The 19,102-nt window shown below is 45.1% G+C and overlaps 1 protein-coding gene across 2 annotated transcripts in view; it reads right to left on the bottom strand.

Moving 5' to 3' along the window:
• Positions 1–19,102, bottom strand: part of ACTN4 (actinin alpha 4) — a 40,188-nt gene that overhangs the window by 7,305 nt on the left and 13,781 nt on the right. Inside the window, exons 2-9 of one of the 2 annotated variants that reach the window (XM_088477032.1) lie at positions 7,313–7,427; positions 6,826–6,945; positions 6,059–6,145; positions 5,863–5,950; positions 3,976–4,054; positions 3,773–3,854; positions 2,149–2,234; positions 135–227 (exon numbers count right to left, since the gene is read on the bottom strand). In XM_088477032.1, coding sequence (XP_088333158.1) covers positions 135–227; positions 2,149–2,234; positions 3,773–3,854; positions 3,976–4,054; positions 5,863–5,950; positions 6,059–6,145; positions 6,826–6,945; positions 7,313–7,427 — 750 coding nt within the window. Of the gene's footprint in view, positions 1–134; positions 228–2,148; positions 2,235–2,569; positions 2,656–3,772; positions 3,855–3,975; positions 4,055–5,862; positions 5,951–6,058; positions 6,146–6,825; positions 6,946–7,312; positions 7,428–19,102 lie in introns of both variants that reach the window. The other variant, XM_088477031.1, reaches the window with a different exon arrangement.

Genomic DNA, 19,102 nt, shown 5'->3' with positions numbered 1-19,102 from the left:
TAATGGCCTTCTAGTGTACTGCCCTTACCTTTAAGTTGATCATTTTTTAAATGACCCGTTTTATGCTAAAGTTGCAGAACAGATTTCCCCATCTCAATTGGGACAAGGTCAGCGAGGTAACATGAAGGACTTACATCACTGGCAAGTCTCTCGTAATCCTCCATCAGGTGCTCGTTCTCTTGGTTCACAGCCAGGACTTTGCAGATCCTGTTGGCGGCCGTCTCGGCCTAAGGAAGATCACACTGGTTAGATGGCACATACACCCCCCCCCAAATGTCTGGCAGGCCTAAATGATTCCGCTAACAACTCAAACTTAAGATCACACAGGAAAAACCATCCGGTTGCCATTTATAGATACAAACAATGGAAACATTTCCACTGCAGCACTGCAACAAATGACCTCCCCTCTAATACAGACAGCTGGAACTCCAGCATCTGTATGTGTCCTAATGGGCAGATGGAGGTCAAAAAAGCTAAAACGTCCATGTCAGTAACTCAAATGTAACATCGCCTCCCTTGAGTAGGACTCAACCAATCCACACTGCACATTCCTATGAGGAAAACCTGCAGAGCCGCCCGCCCCTGGTGTAGGATGTTACAGAAGACCCTACCACCTAACATGGAAGCCTGCTGCTGAGAAGTGGCTGAGGATGGCAGACCTGTGTAGTTATTTCAAGCATAGGCAGCTCAGTAATACGTAGACTTTCCTATACATTGGGGGCAATTCAATTCACTGCAATGTGAATAGCCGCGGGATGTTGGTCCCAGAGCTATTGAATTCACTGCGAAGTTAAGTCCACCTAGAAGCACTTAAGTTGGAGGCGCGTTTAGTGGAAGAATACAGATTCTTGTGACTAAAGTGGCGGCTGTGAGGATGTTAGCGCCGTGCTAAGCCGGCAAACAGCCTCGCAGCAGGCACTATAGTCTGATTTCTTCTCACACCCACGGGGGAGTGCAAGAAGAATTCCTGTCATCTTACCATCGTGGTGAATTGAATGGCTCTGGGACCAACATCCCGGCGCTATTCACATCGCAATGGATTGAATCGTCCCCATTAAATGTTAAATCCTGGCTTTACCTGGATACCAAGAATTACACACGGGTGACATCCATCATGCTACTTAACAGCTTTCAGTCATAGGTGTGATATGAGCTGCTTCCAGGTGAAATTATTGTTACATGGAAATAGACCACATCCTAGCATGATTTCAGCAGCTCATTATGATCGAGTCTGTGGGGCCTATGTATCAAAGCTTATTGGGAGTGAGCTCCCGGAGCTATTCAGTTCAATGCGCTGTTTGGGTGGACTAAGGATTTTTTCTCGCGCCTCCCTGGGGATGAGAGGAGAAATCCCACCAAAGTGACGGGCGCGCAGCTGTTTTTCTACTTAGCGCAGCGCTAACAGCCGCGCGCCCGGCACTTTGGTCAGAGAATGCCGGTTAACGCGCCTAAACACCCTTGTTAAGGCGCGATAACCGGCATTCTCCAACCACACAGCGCACAGAACTGAATAGCTCCGGGAGCTCCCTCCCGGGGCTATTCAATTCGCGTTGAATTGAATCGCCTCCGATGAGATAAAATTGTGAGAGAAAAAGTATTAACCAATCAGCTCCTACCTGTCATTTTTCACACACAGCCTATAAAAATGTAAGTTAGAAGCCGATTGGTTTGTGATTTATATCACACAATTGTCTCTCTCTCATTTGATACATAGGCCCCTGTGCTCTTCAGGCCAGCGATTTGTGCATAAGACACGGACATGGGAATTGTCTGATGCTTTCTATTGTAACAGCAATGAGATTACAGCCACCTGATCTCTGCTAGCTGCAGGAAGCCCATTATAAACCCTCACGAACATTAATGCTATAGAGTGGGAGCAGCTCTTAAGTGAAAGCTGATACTTCTGCACCGAGTGTTAGGTGCTTATGATCTCAGGGTTCTTCCACTGCTGGGTTAACATCATACCACCCCATACAAGACATCAGATGACAGTAAAACTTGGAAGGCATTCAGTTCCAGCAAAAAAAACTACTTCACGTGGCATTTAGCAGCCAAGGAGAGTTGAATAAGTATTACAAAGCGGAGACAATGATCACAGAAACAGGTTAAACACCCAGTATGAGATGCCAGCAGCAGCAGCAAGCTCACCTTCTGAGCCCCAGAAAAAGCGTGGTAGAAGCAGGAAACGTAGGTCATTATGGCCTTCTCATCAGGCCTGAGAGTGCCCACAATATCTGTGCGGAGAAGAGAGAGAAGGACAAGTGCAGAGTGAGAGGGTGCAGGGCCGGTCAGGAGCCAGATGAGGGGCTTCCTGTCTCAGATCCTGCACCTCTCTGCCCTCAGTATGTGTCAGGAATGACAAGTGGGGGGGAGTAGAGATAGCCGCCGCCGCAGGGCTCACTACTCCCTCTGAACACTTAAGAGGAAGATTTGAATAAAAGCAGACCAAAAAGTTTCCCGACACAAAGCGAGGTGACAGCATGCCGCGCATCTGCAAAAGAAGCAGGAAATTAGGCATGCAGAAAGGAGAGGAGACAGGTGGAGGCACTGCGGCCGCCCCGCACACTACCTTCTGGGCTCCTGAGAAGGCGTGGTAGAAAGAGGACACGTATGTCATGATAGCCTTCTCATCGGGGCGAGCGGTGTTGACAATGTCTGGAAATGAAGGAAATAGGGTGAGACACGGGATAGAGCAATGTGACAAAAGGTTCAGATGCCATTTTTTTCGTTCACTATGAGGCATGGGGAATGTATCTAACACACTACAGATTACACAGCCAGTGCCTGGAATGGGAGGAAGCCATATTGGTAATGATCACCTGCCCTCACTCTCCATGCAGAGGAAGCCTTAAGGTCACATGAGCAACTAATATGCTGGGACGCCCCCAAGACATAGTAATGGATAAAAGACTGAACCAGCGATTGCAGAGTTTAAACGCAAATTCCAAGGCTCCAGTCATTACTAGGCATCAGTGCTATAGTGATTAAACACTGTATTTAAAAGCCAATTGTTTAAAACCAAGCAAAAAGTTCCTGCTAAAGTTGATAAAGTGTGACCTCTCTGGCAATCTTCCTGCCTTGCTCTGGACCCTTCTGCTCTCTAAAGCTACCCTGGGTGTTCCGCGTGCGCTCAAGACTCATTTGCTTTATGTATGGTATTTGAGCCTTTTATTCTATGTTGATGTTTTAGGTCTACTCAAATAATTGGGGATACTTCGTTTTTTTGGGCGCCCAACGGAGCAATTCCATTGTTCCGTTCGCGGGTGAGAGCCGCCGGCACACACATTTCTGTTTTCACCCTCCAGAGATGGCGAGCAGAAACGTGCGAAAGGTTCGTGGATTGGGCAACCAAACAGTAGTTTGGGCGCCCTAACCAAGACTTTGGGCGGGTTTAACAGCTTTACGTGAATAAACTCTCTGCTTTTGAGGACAAGCACGATTAATGGGCATCCCAAACAATTGAATCAGTCCGTCACATTAATTACTGTGATCCAAAAATCTATTGAATTCCCCCCATTATGTCTATACCTTATTTTGTACTGGTTTAGATCTTATTTCCTGTACAATTTAATAGCATTTTAGTATTTTTATACCTGGATGCATTGCAGGCGCCTCTATTTGCTTATTAGGTTTCTTTTCTGTGTTATGTACTATTTTTTGTGTTCAATAAACTTCAATAAAAATATTCAATTGACAAGAGAAAAAAAAAAAAAAAATCCAGCGCTTTAATTGCTCATGTGACTACTGCAAGATCACGAGCCAAGAGTCTCACCTTCAGCATCCAACATCTTGGGGATGTCCAGATACTTCTCGGCCACTTCAAAGGCATTATTCAAGTTGGTGACTGGGTCGTCCTAGGAGACATTAGTGACATAAGATTAGGGGAACCTGAAGATTTACATGGGAAGGTAAGTCAACAAATATTTATAGCAACACTGGATTTAAACAGGTTGTGAGCACTGGTTTTGTTCTTACCTTTCTCAGTTTATCATATTCTATAAGCTCTGGCCGATGTCTGTGAATCAAGGCGTTGAAAGCCAGGCCATCCTTCCAACTGCAAACGGAGAGCCAAAAGTTAGCCAGAGAGGAGTGACTTAAAGGCAAGCAAACATTGTAACAATGAGGAAGGCAAGTCAGATGTTTGGTTGCATAGAGAGAGGAATCAGTAGCAGAAAGAAAGAAGTGATAATACCACTGTATCGGTCATTGGTACGTCCTCATCTGGAATACTGTGTTCAGTTCTGGAGGCCTTATCTCCAGAAGGATATTAATACATTAGAGACTGTACAAAGAAGGGCAACTAAAATGGTGCAAGGTCTACACCACAGAACGTACCAGGAAAGACTAAAAGATCTTAATATGTATAGTTTAGAGCAGAGAAGAGAAAGGGGGGACATGATAGAAACGTTCAAATATATAAAGGGTTTTAACAAGGTAAAGGAAGGAGACATTCTTCAAAGAAAGAGAAGTATTAGAACAAGAGGACATGTTCTGAAACAGGAGGGTGGTAGGTTCAGGGGAAATTTGAGGAAAACTTACTTCACAGAAAGGGTAGTGGACAAGTGGAATAGCCTCCCATCAGGGGTGGTAGAGGCTAAGACAGCAGAGCAATGTAAACAAGCATGGGATAGACATAAGGATATCCTTCAGAAGAAATAAGGATCAATAAGGGTTTAGGTAATATGTTTAAAAATGGGGCAGACTAGATGGGCCAAGTGGTTCTTAACTGCCGTCATATTCTATGTTTCTATGGAATGGAGTCAGCGTCTCTCAAAGCCAAGGAGTGACAGGAGACTAGAATACCCAGCAATGGGATGGTAATAGGCGTCATTCAGATTAGAATTAAACCAGGTGTACACCTGTATTTTTGTTAAAGGAGTGGACATCAAGTACTTTGAGTCATACAACTCTCTCCCTCTATTGCAACACTTAAAGCTGGGCATACACGTACAGATAAATGGTGTGTCAGACCGACAGACATTTTATCTGGCAGCCTGCCAGCCGCAGCATACACTGAGATTTCTCAGAGTGTATTTGCCCGACATCTGCGATCCGCCCCCGGTGGAGCAGACATTTCCCTGTTCCTTCCATGGGAAGGAACAAAGGAAATGTCTGTCGGCCGCGGCTGGGCATACACTGCCCGATGCGGCTGACAGGTTACCCCCTAAATATCGCATCAGACGGGCATGCCGGACATTCCGGCATGTCCGACCGAGCAATATTTAACCCTCGGTCAGCTGCGCACACGCTACAATTATCGGGACGATCCGCGGATATCGGGCGGATCGCCCCGATAATTGTAGCGTGTATGGCCAAGCTTTAGGAGAGGAGGAAACCTGCTACAACTGATTGCTACATATGGCCACCATCCTAGTGACTGACAGATCCATTACTATGGCATTTAACAGCAGTTTCTATGAGAATTAGCCTGATGGTGGTTGACGAGATGATGGAAGGGGGAGGCTGGTGCTTAAGTCCACAACGGTTTACTACGTATTAGAAAAATAGGGCCAGAAAAGACCGTGGCACAGAAAGCCAGGTAAGATCAGCCCAAATGTAGGAGGGTACATCATGGAGCCAAGGTCAGGTCAATAGGGTGTTCAGGAAGGAGTGTCTGCAGGTGAGGGTGAAGAAAATGTAGAAGGTGCAGAAGCGCCTATCTGAAAGTAACGTAAGGGTAGCTGTGCATAGCCACAGATGTAGCTGCGAGGAGAGTACCCAAGGAGCACAGATTCAGCACCAGGGAAATAAAGCATGAGGCGCATTCCTGCAACATGGATGCACAGCTACAGATTAGTAACAAGGTTCATTTCAAGCAAAGCAGAGGCCGATCACAAGAAGAAGCTGAAGGCAATGCGTTACCTGATGTGGAAGTTCTGTACATTGACGTTCTTGTAAGGTGCCGTCTTCCTCTGACACCACAGCAATAATCCTTCCTTTGCAGACGTCTCTGAGGAGACCAGAGAGAGAGGAAGTTTAGCACAAGAGAAAAGGGAACCAGAGAGAACAGGGAACAAGAGAGAACAGACAAACAAAACCAAAATGTCTGCACACTTACCCTCAACAGAAATATCTTGAATGGCAAACCGGAGGATAATAGTCCAGATCATCCCCAAGGTCATTTTAGCATTGCCATCCACGATTTCTGTAAGAGATCAAACATTACCAGGGGTCCAAGCTCCGGCTTCTACCGTGTGCTCAGACGTCAGGAGAGAAGACCTCACACATGTGACTGTATGGTGGTGCTTAGCTTGTAAGGGGATTGCTAGAAATTGGAAACTGTTCCTCTAGTAGTCAGATCCTGTTTTGTTTAATGAGTTCTAGGGGTAGATTTGCTAAAGTCCAGCGTTTACAAAAGTGGAGGTGTTGCCCATAGCAACCAAATTCTAGCTATCATTTTCTAAATGTTGCTAGGGGCAGCATCTGCACTTTATAAACCTTGAGACTTGAGTAGATCAATGGTTTTGCAGGCAGGCCAATAGGCATGAACATAGTCTATTAATTCAACAATGGCATCACTACAAATATTCAAAAGCAGCCTTATAAACCCCATAAGGATCCCTGCGACATTCCTGGTTATGGATAGGATGGCTCCCACAAATATTGGTGCAGCCCACAGAACAGCCGCCTCCACTATGTAATGGGAACACTTAGCACAGGGATAGATGAAGGGCGGACATACAAACAGCACTGACCATTCAGAGCATTTACACACAAAAAAAAGCAGCCTTTACATTGCCGAGGAGAAGGCGTAGAGAATCCACAAATGCAGAGAACATAGCGTTAAGGGGTTAAATCAGATGCAAATTGGGAGATCCAGCCTACCTTCTGCTCCGATAGAGACGAGCTTCACCCCTTTACTAGCAATGAAGTCCAAGGCTTTATTGACATTATTGATTTTATGTACCCGCATCTTGCCACGTTCTGGTTTGGGAAGACGCTCCCCTGAAATAAAACAAAAATGTGTTGACCACGAGTGTAACATTTTATTAGAAGTTAGCACAGACTAGCTCCTAATCTATACTGTGCTTCAATCCAAGATGCCGTACACATAGGGTAGAGGGGAACTCCATGCTGCACTGCGTGCTGCCCGCGTTGTGTATTACGGTACACAACAGTCGCTACTTTTTTTTTTTGCTCCTCTATGCAAAGACCTTGGCCATGAAGTTCCTTTGCTCGGCCGTTTCGGTGGCACTTCATGGCCATGGCGCGGAATTGGATCCCCCTCAAAACGTCAGGATTACTCAGCCGCGGATCTTTTCAGACTATCAACCTGACTGCAGCCCGTCTAGGAACAGTGCATGTAGCTCACCTGATATAACTTCCAGGAGTAACATGAGCTTTAACCCATCGCGGAAATCCTCATCTATATTCTCAATCTGAGTGCCGGCCTTCCTCAGGTGCGAGTTACACCACGCCGTGAAAGTCTATGGATAGAAGAGAATCTCGATGTAAAAGCTGAAAAAACAGGTAGCACTACAGGCGCCATTTTGAACCCATCAGCGGGAGAAGAAATTAAAAATAATAAAAATGTATACATAGAGCACTTCAGACAAGAACAGTGTAATAACACAACTGTAGATCTAATCTATTAGACACAAACTGCATAATCTATAAATCTAATACGGAATTAAGGAGTGCCAGCAGAGGAAAATCACCATACAAAGAGGCCATATAAAATTACATACACATTATACACATGTATTATGTATTAGGGAAAGGGAAAACATAGAAACACTGTATTGTTACAGCTTGTTTGGTGGTAAAGTAGCCGCGATTAATGAGCTTCTAACCAGCCTCAGAAATCTTGCAAGAACATGGGTGTTTAAGATGGCGCTTATTGTTAAAAAGACCTTTTAAAACCGGGATTATTTATAAATTACCCAATATTGTTTAAAGAATGATATTTATTTCACACTCACATAAAACAAATGAAAAACATTTATAAAACAATAAAAGTACAGAGGAGTAGGGTTCCAAAATAGCCTCTCACCAAGATAAGGTGCTGCGGTGGGCTAGTCAAAATGGTAGCAATGGGTCCAGGGCCTCAGTAACTCGGCACCACTGCAGAAAGCATAACAGTCCAAGAGTGGCTGGGTTCCCAAAACGTTCCTCCTTGTCCACAAACTTTCACCTCCTGCAACGCGTTTCGGATCATTAAGGATCCTTCATCAGGCAAAGGTGGCTTGTGGTCTAAACATAGTTCCTATCTATACCGTCATGCAGTCTCTTATAGGTGCTCCAATTCCCGCTGTTTGCGGACAGACGCGGCAATTAAGTCACTTCCGGTATTAACCTGAAGTGACCTGTGCTCCACCGATTACAACTTCCTACAAAACCGGTTTTGTGGAGCTGTCTGTAATGGTATTACTACTTACACCGCAAAGTTATTCCCAGGGATCCTTTACCCAATCTCTTGAATAAATCATCCCATCCCCATTCTAAATATAAGAAAACTATTGCAAATTAACCAGTTTGAAACACAGCAAAGGCCCTGCTTCCCAAATAATGGAAACCAACCACTGTGTGGGCAATCCAATTTCCAGTACGGGGATGTAGCACCTGGGATGAGTACCCGGAGATATCCAATTGACCATGATGTAAATCCCTAACTAGAGGATTTCAGCTAGCACATATCAGACTTTACATGTGCCTCAGGGTAGCACCATTTGGAAAATGCAGTTTAGCGCAACTAAGCGACGGGCATTAATTGTGGTAAACTGCATATCCCAACTTAAGTGCAGGGCACGAAAAGAGCAATTGAATAGCTCCAGGCACTCCTCCCAGGAGCTACATGGTCACGCAGGGAAATTAATAACCCCTATGTAAAGGTACACACTAGACGACTTGCAAACGATGTAATGTCAAACTATTTCCCTTGAACTCCCGGGCAAACGATCTAGTGCAAACACACTGTGTAATCTAACAAACGACATATCTTGCATCGTTTGGTGGTTAGATCGTGAACTATATAATGTAACTATATCGCCTGGTCCTTTGGTAGTGCGTACACACTGCACAATCTGCGGGGAATCATTAACGAGATTGACACATCTTCCTTCATGTACAAAAGATCTGAAGATACGACGAAGGGGAAGCGCGCATAATGCGTACACACTTGCCGATTTAAGCAATTTGTCGTTCCGATGCATCGGAATCGGCCAAATCGTTCAAAATATCGTCTAGTGTGTGGGGACCTTAACACGTGTAACAGAGGTCCAAGGTTTAGTCTAAAGCTCGTTAACTATTTCCCTTGAGCTCCTGAACGCTCCCAGACAAACAATATTGCGCAGAAATATGGAGTGATTGTACAAAGGATCAAGCGATATAGATGGGTCGTTAACGACTGCAAAGGTGCGTACACACTGGGCGATATTTTGGACGACGGAACAATATAGTTATGTCGTCAAAAATATTTTTCATTGTTTTTGAGCAAAAAATTTATGATAAACGACCAGCGATGCACGCTCCTGCTGATAGTTTGTCTTGGTCATTCATCGCCTGAACATGCAGGCCAACCTGACTATATTGTCAGGTTGTTGCATGTTCAGGAATGAGCCCGGCACTGAACGATATCGTTCAGTGATTGTGTTCAGTGTCGTTAACAACACCGAGCACACCCTTGCCAGGAACACACTAGACTATTTGCTCCACGAGCGACATCGCCTAGTGTGTACGCACCTTAAAATCGTTAATGATATATCGTTTGGCAGAAAACAACCTCACAATGCAGGTCCAGGAAAACGGACGTCAAATCGTTCGTTGTCCATGAAATCGTTCATCGTGCGTATACACGGAACGGTGTGTGCCAAATCGTGAAAGATTGGTCGTGATCTTTCTGCATGTTCAAGAGATAACAGACCACGACCAACGGGAAGGCGCATCAGCATAGTTATCGTGCCTAGACACGTCACTTTTTAAACGATTTGTCGTTCCAATCCATCGATAACGGAAAAGTCACACCGTATGTATGCATGCACCTTAACAACGCAAATGGAAAAATTAGCCAAGTGAGCAATGCCTGAAACATTCAAGCTCGGTCCTCAAGGCTCCCTAACGTTCTAGGTTTTAAGACTACCCATGGCTGAGCACAGATGGCTAAATCAAACTGACTGATGTACTAATTAAGTCACCTATGCCCAAGCAGGGTAAACGTTAAGGCACCGTATCGGTCCAGGTTTTGAGGACTGAGGAGCTCATTCAGACCCGCTCGCTAGATGCATTCGCTCGTTCCCAGCGTGTGCAAATCCAGTGCACGCCCCCAGCAAGGCAGGTGATCGTACGGCAAGGCATTAGCACGCCCACCATGTCTTGGCGTGCGATTCACTTTGTGTATGTAGACGCCCACCAGCCATGACGCCCACTTGCACATGTCATCTCCTGGAAGTGCATGAAAACATTGGTACATCGAGCACCATCGGATGTGCTCACAGCGCTTGAGATTGATTATACCTTGCCGCAAGCACTGCGATCACTTCAGTGTGAAATACAACAAGGTGATGTGTACTATGACGCTGCCTGTTAATTATGCACGCCTCTGAAACAGCGCTGAAACGCTCAGGCACGTCTGCGCTCGTACCTCCACTCCCCCGTTTCTAGTGGCCTGCCCGTTACCACCCACAAACGGCCTCTTCTGGTCACTCATTCAACTGGGCTGTCTATGCTGGGCGAGCGAGCCCTACCCAATCTTTCGCAGTGGTTCGCGCACGTGTATTGCGATGCATGAGCGATTGCAAAACTCGGCCAGCTACGAGCGATCGCATCCTAGTGAACGGGTTTGAAACAGCTCCTGAGCTTGGGAACCTCTGGTATAAACTATATAGTGGCTACCTGCAGGTGTATGTTTTTATGATGTGTGCTAAATGGCAACATGTACACAGCTATACGAACACATTATCTGTGCAAATAAAGGAAAAATAACTCCACAAGATACAGAAAGGTGTATGTGATTTGATGTGGGAGGGGGGGGTAGTAACAGGGATAGATCTCGAAAAACTAATCTTACAACGCAAAACCAGGATAACTTTAAATTAGTCGGCAAAAATGGCAGAAAGAGTCTACCTTATTACATTCCAGCCATAGAGATAGAGGTCATTACTCCCCGAAACTAGAGACGGTGCGTAATCGATAATTACATAACTGCGAACGGTTGGGTAAATTATTACACTAGCATACTGAATCAGCAGCAGAGAATGAATGATTCCCAACATTGTGCAAAGCTGCAAGGAGCAGAAAGGTCTCATGCATGACAAGGAATGACAGTCTTATGACATGGCACCACCCAAGACATGCCAGCTGGGCAGAGCCCAGGGGTGTCACTTCCATCGCAGAGCAAGAATCAGGTGTCAGCCCAGAGATTTCTAGTAAGAAAAACAGATCTGGGTCACTTCCCCGACCCCCCCCCCCCCACCCCACTGACTCACTCTCCAGAAATAGGCGCGCAATCATTGCTCACAGCTAGCACAATACTCCCTACACACCCCCTGTGCCAGTTCTCGACACCAACTACAATTTGTTTGGCTTCAGTACATTGTATACACACACACACCAATAGTAGTGTAGTTTAGGAATTTATTTACATGGATCTTTGTATACACAATATTGCAAGTTTACTTGGACCTCTTCAGTTCTAATATATCGTTTGTTTTATTGCAATCTCGTGCATTGAAAAGGGGGCTTCCTATCCCACAGAACATACTCTACAGGATTTATTTGGTGAGACTTTAGTTTATTCGGCAACGTATATTTAAATACGGGCCTGTATATGCAGGGATATACAAGTTTCACACAGATACGATACCAAATAAGGGAGGTGTACATGCCAAGATAATTAGAAGATGGCTGTACACAGCAGGTAAACAGTACACAGGGTGTTGCATAGGAGAAGGAGACCCTGCAGGCACACCCTTGTATTGCATTAATAAGGAGTGTGATGACACCCATGGATACAGCACCTGCTATGGCACTGGGACTTACTCATACTGTGCTGGCAAATTCTTTCACCTGCAGATTAGAAAATTTCCATTGTTCCACAGTGAAAAGAATTACAACACCCTGTCCCCTTGCTGGGAGCCCGGCCCAGCGAAAACACGCAAATCGGGTAATTCCTGACATTCTTGCACCTTCCAGGTCATAGTCTCACTTGCGGGGAGAGGGGTGTCCTTGAGAAGGGGGCAGGTGAGGCGTTTGGAATGTGAACCGGCAGCAGATTCAAGTACATCCCCCGTGTACACACCCTGTGCTCTGTATGCAAGGACTTGCCCTGTACAATCATTACTAGCTGCCACACCTAACCTGCTCGCCTGGCTGGTGAGACCCTCTATCAGATGAGGACTGTTGCATCATTGTAGGGTTTATCATAGAGCAGAGAGTCAGCAAAGCGGTCATTAATAGCTTGTCAGTGCTTAACACAAAACCACAACTAATATGTAAGCCAACTCCCTACCACTAGACTGGGGTTTATAGGCTGTGTTTATTGCCATCTACTATACTATAGGTTACAATGGATTACACTTTCATACCTTTACGATGACGCATACCTCTGACTGAATACCCATTATGCATCTTAAAACACCCTGCAGTTGGGAACATTTTAGACTAAAATAGAAAGGATTGAAACTGTGGCAAATTCGTACACACACATAACTGCATTTCTATAAATCGGCCAAAGTTCCAGGTCTGCAATGTATCACCAAGTCTGCAATGTATCCCAGGTCTGCAATGTATCACCAAGTCTGCAGAATGCACAGAGCTGGGACTACTGTTCATTCATTATCTGAGGTGTGGCTGGGGTAGGGACTGGGATCAGGCCAAAGTGAACATGGAGAAACATACTAAATTTTACAGCCAAATGTTGGAAGGGGAGACCGCACTATCCCCCTAGCCTACATCATCCCCCTTCCTCTTATACTGTATCTGGCAAATACATGAAAGTGTGTAGCAATGACTGCTTATCAGACTTTTAATGTGTCAAGAATTTCTGTAGGTCTTCTGGTACGTACACACGGTATGACTGAGGGATGATCAGATAACGATAGATCTGCATGTGTTGGATGATCATTATCGAACATCCAACACATGCTTCAAGCCCCTTACAACTATAACGACCCACGATTTGCGATTAACGATTACAGGTCCCTATAGTAAACATGCTAACCTGGCCGATTTCGACCAGGTATGCCTGCTTGCACGGACTACCGATGATGGTCGATAACTACCATACATGCCCGCACATCGACCATCGTTTGGTCGTTTGCAGGGGCCAGATTTAAACGAACGATAGGATCGTTATCGTACAAAATCTGACTGTGTACGCATAATTAGGTTACGTGTCTCTGGTGTAGGACAATGGAGGTGCAAGCAGGCAAACTGAACAGAGATCAGGGAAATGGATGCACTCCTTCAATAAGCCTGATGGACATTGGATTTTGGCTAGTCATTCCAACGCTGTAAAATGTAACGCATTCCCAGGGATCGGCCTCATCATATAGCAGGACGCAGCTAAGATGAGTCCCGGAGATATACTAAGTCCCGGGTATATAGACTACAAAACACTAATAAGTCATTAAGATAATTTCATTTACACTGCTGTAAGGGTTACAAGCAATAAACAGGTCTAATGCTGCCCCATCCACTAGCCGACGGAGAAACGAGAGAACGATTACGACATTGTAATCATGCTGTCGTTTCCCCGTCTGTGATGTGCCTACACTGAACGAGCAGACATTCAGTGCAGGCTCACCGATCATCTGACAACATTCTGAACCTGATGTTATTGTCAGGTTGACCAGCATGTTTGCCCGATGATTGATATCGGAAACGACCAGCGCGCATCGCTGGTCGTTTCCGACTTTAAAGTGCTTAACTTGCGGACGATTTGCAAGCGACTGCACGATAACGACGTAGTTATCGTGCGATCGCCTGTCAAAATCGCCTAGTGGATGGGCAGCATGAGATGGCTCGATTAAAAGTCTATAGGGATGTATAACAGGGACTCGTTGACAAGGTATGCTTGCACACCATAAGGGCAGCCACAAGATTGCTTCTGCAATGCCAGAATGTTTACAGGATAATGGTCAGCTCTTGGGCAGTGAAATGAATATTAACTTGCAATGAAGGAGAACACATAGGAGCTGGCAGACAATGGTGAAGGACATCAGACTTAGCTACCATCTCTTGTTCATCTATCCCGGGTGGGTAGTTTATTAGAGGTGTATTGTTGACTTGCAGGTAAGAAGAGAGGCAATGATGTAAGTGAATGGTCTCCGTTCATGAGCACTTAATCTGCAATGCTTTGATTCACCATGCCATCACCAAACCCTGGATTTACCCCTCTGACACCATTGCTCCTGCAAGATTCCTCCACCACGTGGCTTCCTGGCTCTTAATCTTCAAATGGGCCCTCAAGACCCATTTCTTCCTCAATGCTTTCCAGCGCTCATCCTAACCCACTACTCTATGCTCCTTCCTCACTATCTAGCCCATCTGTGTCACCCCTGTTTGCCTGACCCTCCCCTCAGAATGTAAGCTCTCATGAGCAGGGCCCTCTTTCCTCACGTGCTTCTTGCCTAACTTTTACCTTAATTTACAATGGCACCTAAAAGTTGGTTACTGACACCGTGCTGCTTATTTAGGTGTTATGCAGCATTGTTTATACATCATGTACTTTTCCTGCATTGTCTGTACTGTTAATAACTTGTCTTGTGTGCTCATTTGTTTCTGTACTTTGTAAGGTGCTGCGGAACTCTTGTGGCGCCGTATAAATAAAGGATAATAATAATAATAATAATAATAATAAATGGAAGGACAGCTGTCCCCCACCCTTACTGCTTCAGGCAGACATGAGTAGCTGGCATTAGCTCATCTTGGAGGAATGTGGCACAGGCAAGTCGTGAAATCAGTCATTCATCTACACAAGAAGATTCCCATGAATGTGGCAAAGCTGCCGTCTGTTTAAAGATCAAATACACGGCCTCATCACTGGACTGTGCGCACCCCTGCCGGGCAAATTATTATTCAGACATTGGGGCCGAGCACAATGAAACTCATAGGAAACTGTGTCCTCACAAGCTCACTATTATTAGAAGCATGTTACATGAAGGTGCAAGGACTGACCTCTCACTGGTTACACTGTATGCCAAGCACAGGGAAAGCCAGAGGATGTTCTCTGGCCCACGTCCAACAAATAGCTAATAAAATGTAAAGCAGAAAGGTAGCACAGGAAGAGCTCTGCTCAAAGTCCTGCGCCTCCAACTCTGCAAGCACCTTATCATTCGGAAGGTAGAGGAGAGGCAGGAAGTCGGTGAGCTCACACAGGGCAAGTCACCCGCTCTGTGCTACATGGAGTGTACCACCCTCAGACACTCGCACTGTGTCCAGGGTGCTGTGTGTGCGGAATATCGGGCCTCGCTGTTTCTGACTGTTAAGTGAGAATGATGTAGTACTTCCTGGCTGGGACAGGGTCCAGCAAATGCACACAAAACATAATCAAGCTGAAAACATCAGCAACGTAAGGAATTTTAAAATACAGGACAGGAAGGACAAAAATGTGTGTGTGTGTGTGTGTGTGTGTACGGCGTTAAACCGCAAAAAAGTATTTTGTGGACCCTGTTTTCATAGAACGAGTGAGCAGGCTCCCACGCACACTTAACCCCATGCTTGCACAATGGGAAGTTGCAGTAGCTGGATCTGACCGTTTAGGTGTTGAAACAAAACCACCAATCGCAGAACACGAGTCTGTCCTTGCCGGGCAGACAAGTTTCCTGCCGCTCTGCATTTCCGCTCACGGTTACCAGACCCCGAACACTGACAAAATGTTCTCCAACCAGTTATTCACTTCTGAATTCCATTCCGAACAGGGAACAAGAGGCAGATTTAGTGTCTTAGGAACATGAGGGATTGCCGTTAACAGATGGAAACTATGCAGAAAATGTATACTTTGCACTGCTACAATGTAAACTGTAAGGCGCAGAGACACGTCACTGGCAAACTAGCTTTGTCCTAAAGGTGACATCTGTGGATAACTGCAGAGGAGGGCCAAGACAGGAATTCCACTAAAAGCAATACCATAAAATCATTTACTAGTGTACAGCCATTCGCTCTACAAAGCGGTGGCCCTCTTTCTATGTTCAGTATCAGAACTCGCTCAGAAGTAAGAGCCACCAGGACAGGACAAACCTCAGGAGCCAATAAACATACAGACTGCTGCTGGCACTTTAGTTGTGTGTAAATTCTTCTAAGGCCAATTAGCCAACATCTTACCAGGTGCCTAAAATGTGATTAATTCTTAAATTCTACATTATTCTGTGTACACCTGCACTTATCTCAGGGCCAGACTAGACAACCAACCACAAATTCAGTACAGTGCCGACTGCTAGCAGCCAAAGTGTCACTTACACAGACAAAGCAGTCACTTAGGACCGTATTCAATTAGCGGCGAAAAGCAGTTTTCGGCGATAAAGTATTACGAGTGACGTCATTTTGCCATGCAAAAAGTTTCCTCCATATTCAATTCCGTGGACTTTGCTGATGCAGAACTCAATGCAATGGGACTGGTGATAAAGTTTCCCCTATGAATGGGTGTCTAAAAAAAAAAAAAAAAAAAAAAGTGCAGAATTGGGGTTTGGGGTGCAAACTTCAGAAAACCCTCCTGCAGCCTTGGAACAGTCTCCCGAAACTAAACTGCATCAAAAAAAAAAAAAAAAGTTTAAAAAATACTTTAGATCACCCGAAAAAGTACTTTAATTTTTGGGGCGAAAGTCCAAAGTTGGGGGCAAAACTAGCAAAATAGACTGAGAGGAGGGGGTCTACACGTATGGGGGGAGGGTTTTTTTTTGTATTGCAGGTGCTTGCTGAAGGTGCGTTTTTCACTTTTTTTATAAAAAAAACCCCAAAAACTAACTTTTGCGATTTTTAACCATGCTTACACCCATTTTCATGTACTAGTTATTTCCACCAAAAAAACTGCTAAATACTATTCTTCACCACTTGTGCAAAGACGCTTAATTAGTAGCTATTGAGAACATTTAAGTACCCCAAATACCTTCAGCAGGGCTATTCAGGGGCATCTACCATTATCCCCAATATTAGTGCACCTTCTGTCGGGCTGTCAGCCTGATTTCCCCAAATCTGACAGCACTTTTTGCCTGTTTGCTTTTCGCATGGTGCCGTCTTCTAATTGAACACAGGGATAAGCGGGGACGAGCGCGATACTTTTTCGCATGGAAAACCAGCGATGTCGGCGAAGAGTCAGGCATGCAAAAGGTACGGGACTTTTTGCGTCTAATTGAATATGCCCCTTAGAGGGATAGACAAATGGGGCTGCAGTCTATCCTCTCTTTAGGAACTAGTGAGGTTGCTGAGGCATGAGGCACTTTGCGCAGGCAACATTAATAGCAATGTGATAGTTACTTGATAAACAAAACTAAACTCCATACGAGCACCAAACCATACTGCATAACCATTTTATATTGTGAGTTGATGCCAGGGGACAAGCATTTCCATATGGAAATATGAAGCTGTAGACACAGATTACACAGAGCATTAGATACCAGAGGTGCAGCGGAGGCGACCAGCCATCTGCTTCGCCTACGCAGACCATCACACTGTTTATAGAAATACAATTTCCTCTCTCGATGCTAAATACAGATACAGACTTCTGTAAATTTGCACAATTATGAATCGTGTCAGCCCAGCACTGCCTAATATAGACCATTTATAGCAGCTTTTGTGTGTCAGTTACATGAGCCTCTCAGTGTCAGCTCGCAAACTGGTTTAGCAGCAATGCATAACTTCCAGCTGAAACCTGGACATACCGGGTGTGTACACCAAGAGGAGGGCTAGAAGGGGTTTTTAGTCACCTGAGAACAAATCCATCTGTAATAACCTGTAGCCTCTTACACTACCATGCCAGAGACCCCCCCCCCACCTTTACCAGAGAATAGTTGCCAGACATTCAGCAATAGGAGAAGGAATTTTTAACATTGAAGAATGTATTGAATGGGTAATGCAAGATGGTCTATGAAAAAGCCGAGAACCGGCATCCTCAGATTAAAGTGATGTCCGCGAGGCTGTTAGTGCCGCGTTAAGCCGGCAAATAGCCTTGCGGCCGGCACTTTACTCGGATTTCTCCTCGCACTCTCAGGAGGGTGCAAGGAGAAATTAGTCCGGGAGCTCCCTCCTAGCAATATTCAATTCACGCTGAATTGTATCGCCCCCTTAGAAAGCCCAGATCAGCACTTCATACAGCTGCAATATATGTTAGCATTCACATGCATGGGAATTCCATACCTATGGCACACTGGGCATCACTAAGCCTCAAGCGCAAGTAATTACACACAGTATATCAGCAGTAATTGTAAGGACCATTAATAAATTATCAATATTATTTCAATTATTGTGCATCACTATTACTGGTAGCTTATTAATGAGAATAGCTGGTGCTGTTGGCATGCTACTGGGCACCCATCATTACTACTTGTAGTGGCTCAGGAAAGCTTAGTAACATGCCAACAGTGCAATAAGGTTTATGGTCTTCATAGTTATGCACATTACCAATGGCAGCGTACCAAATTAACCTTACTTTTGACATGCAGCTACGTACTACTGTCGACATTAATTGGCATCACGGTTCATACTGGCATACTCAAGGCTGGCAAGCTGCGAGTGGGCTTTAATTTTCTAGCGTCAACAGGGGGGGGTGAGATGTCACATAGCTGAAAGACTCCCAGGGGTTTGAAGCAACAGATCATCCCCATCTCCCCCATCTCATTCTTCTAGGAGTTGTCTGAACAATTCTATTTGCAGCTGCAAAAATTCCACAGCTGCTAAGTTTAGGCAAAAAGAGGGCTCAAGCGGGCACACGAGACATGCCATATTTGGGGCTGCAGCTCGGCAGATTATTGGGAATATTTGCAATTTAGGATAATGCCATGGCAGGTTCAAGAGAAGCATTGCTTTACAAAGAGGACTGAGCGATATAGGGTATAACACACAAGTGTGTATATATAAAGGGGAAGGGGTGGGGTAGTGTGAGAAAGAATTTCTTCATCCAAAAATTAAAAAAAAAGTTTGCAAATGCCTAAAAAAGGATAAGGAATGAGGA

Source organism: Taudactylus pleione, unplaced genomic scaffold (genome assembly GCF_031769625.1).
Source record: "Taudactylus pleione unplaced genomic scaffold, aTauple2 ptg000199l, whole genome shotgun sequence".
NCBI classification, from domain to species: domain Eukaryota; kingdom Metazoa; phylum Chordata; class Amphibia; order Anura; family Myobatrachidae; genus Taudactylus; species Taudactylus pleione.
Note: the sequence above shows the minus strand (reverse complement) of the source record. Positions and strands in the feature narration are given on the sequence as shown.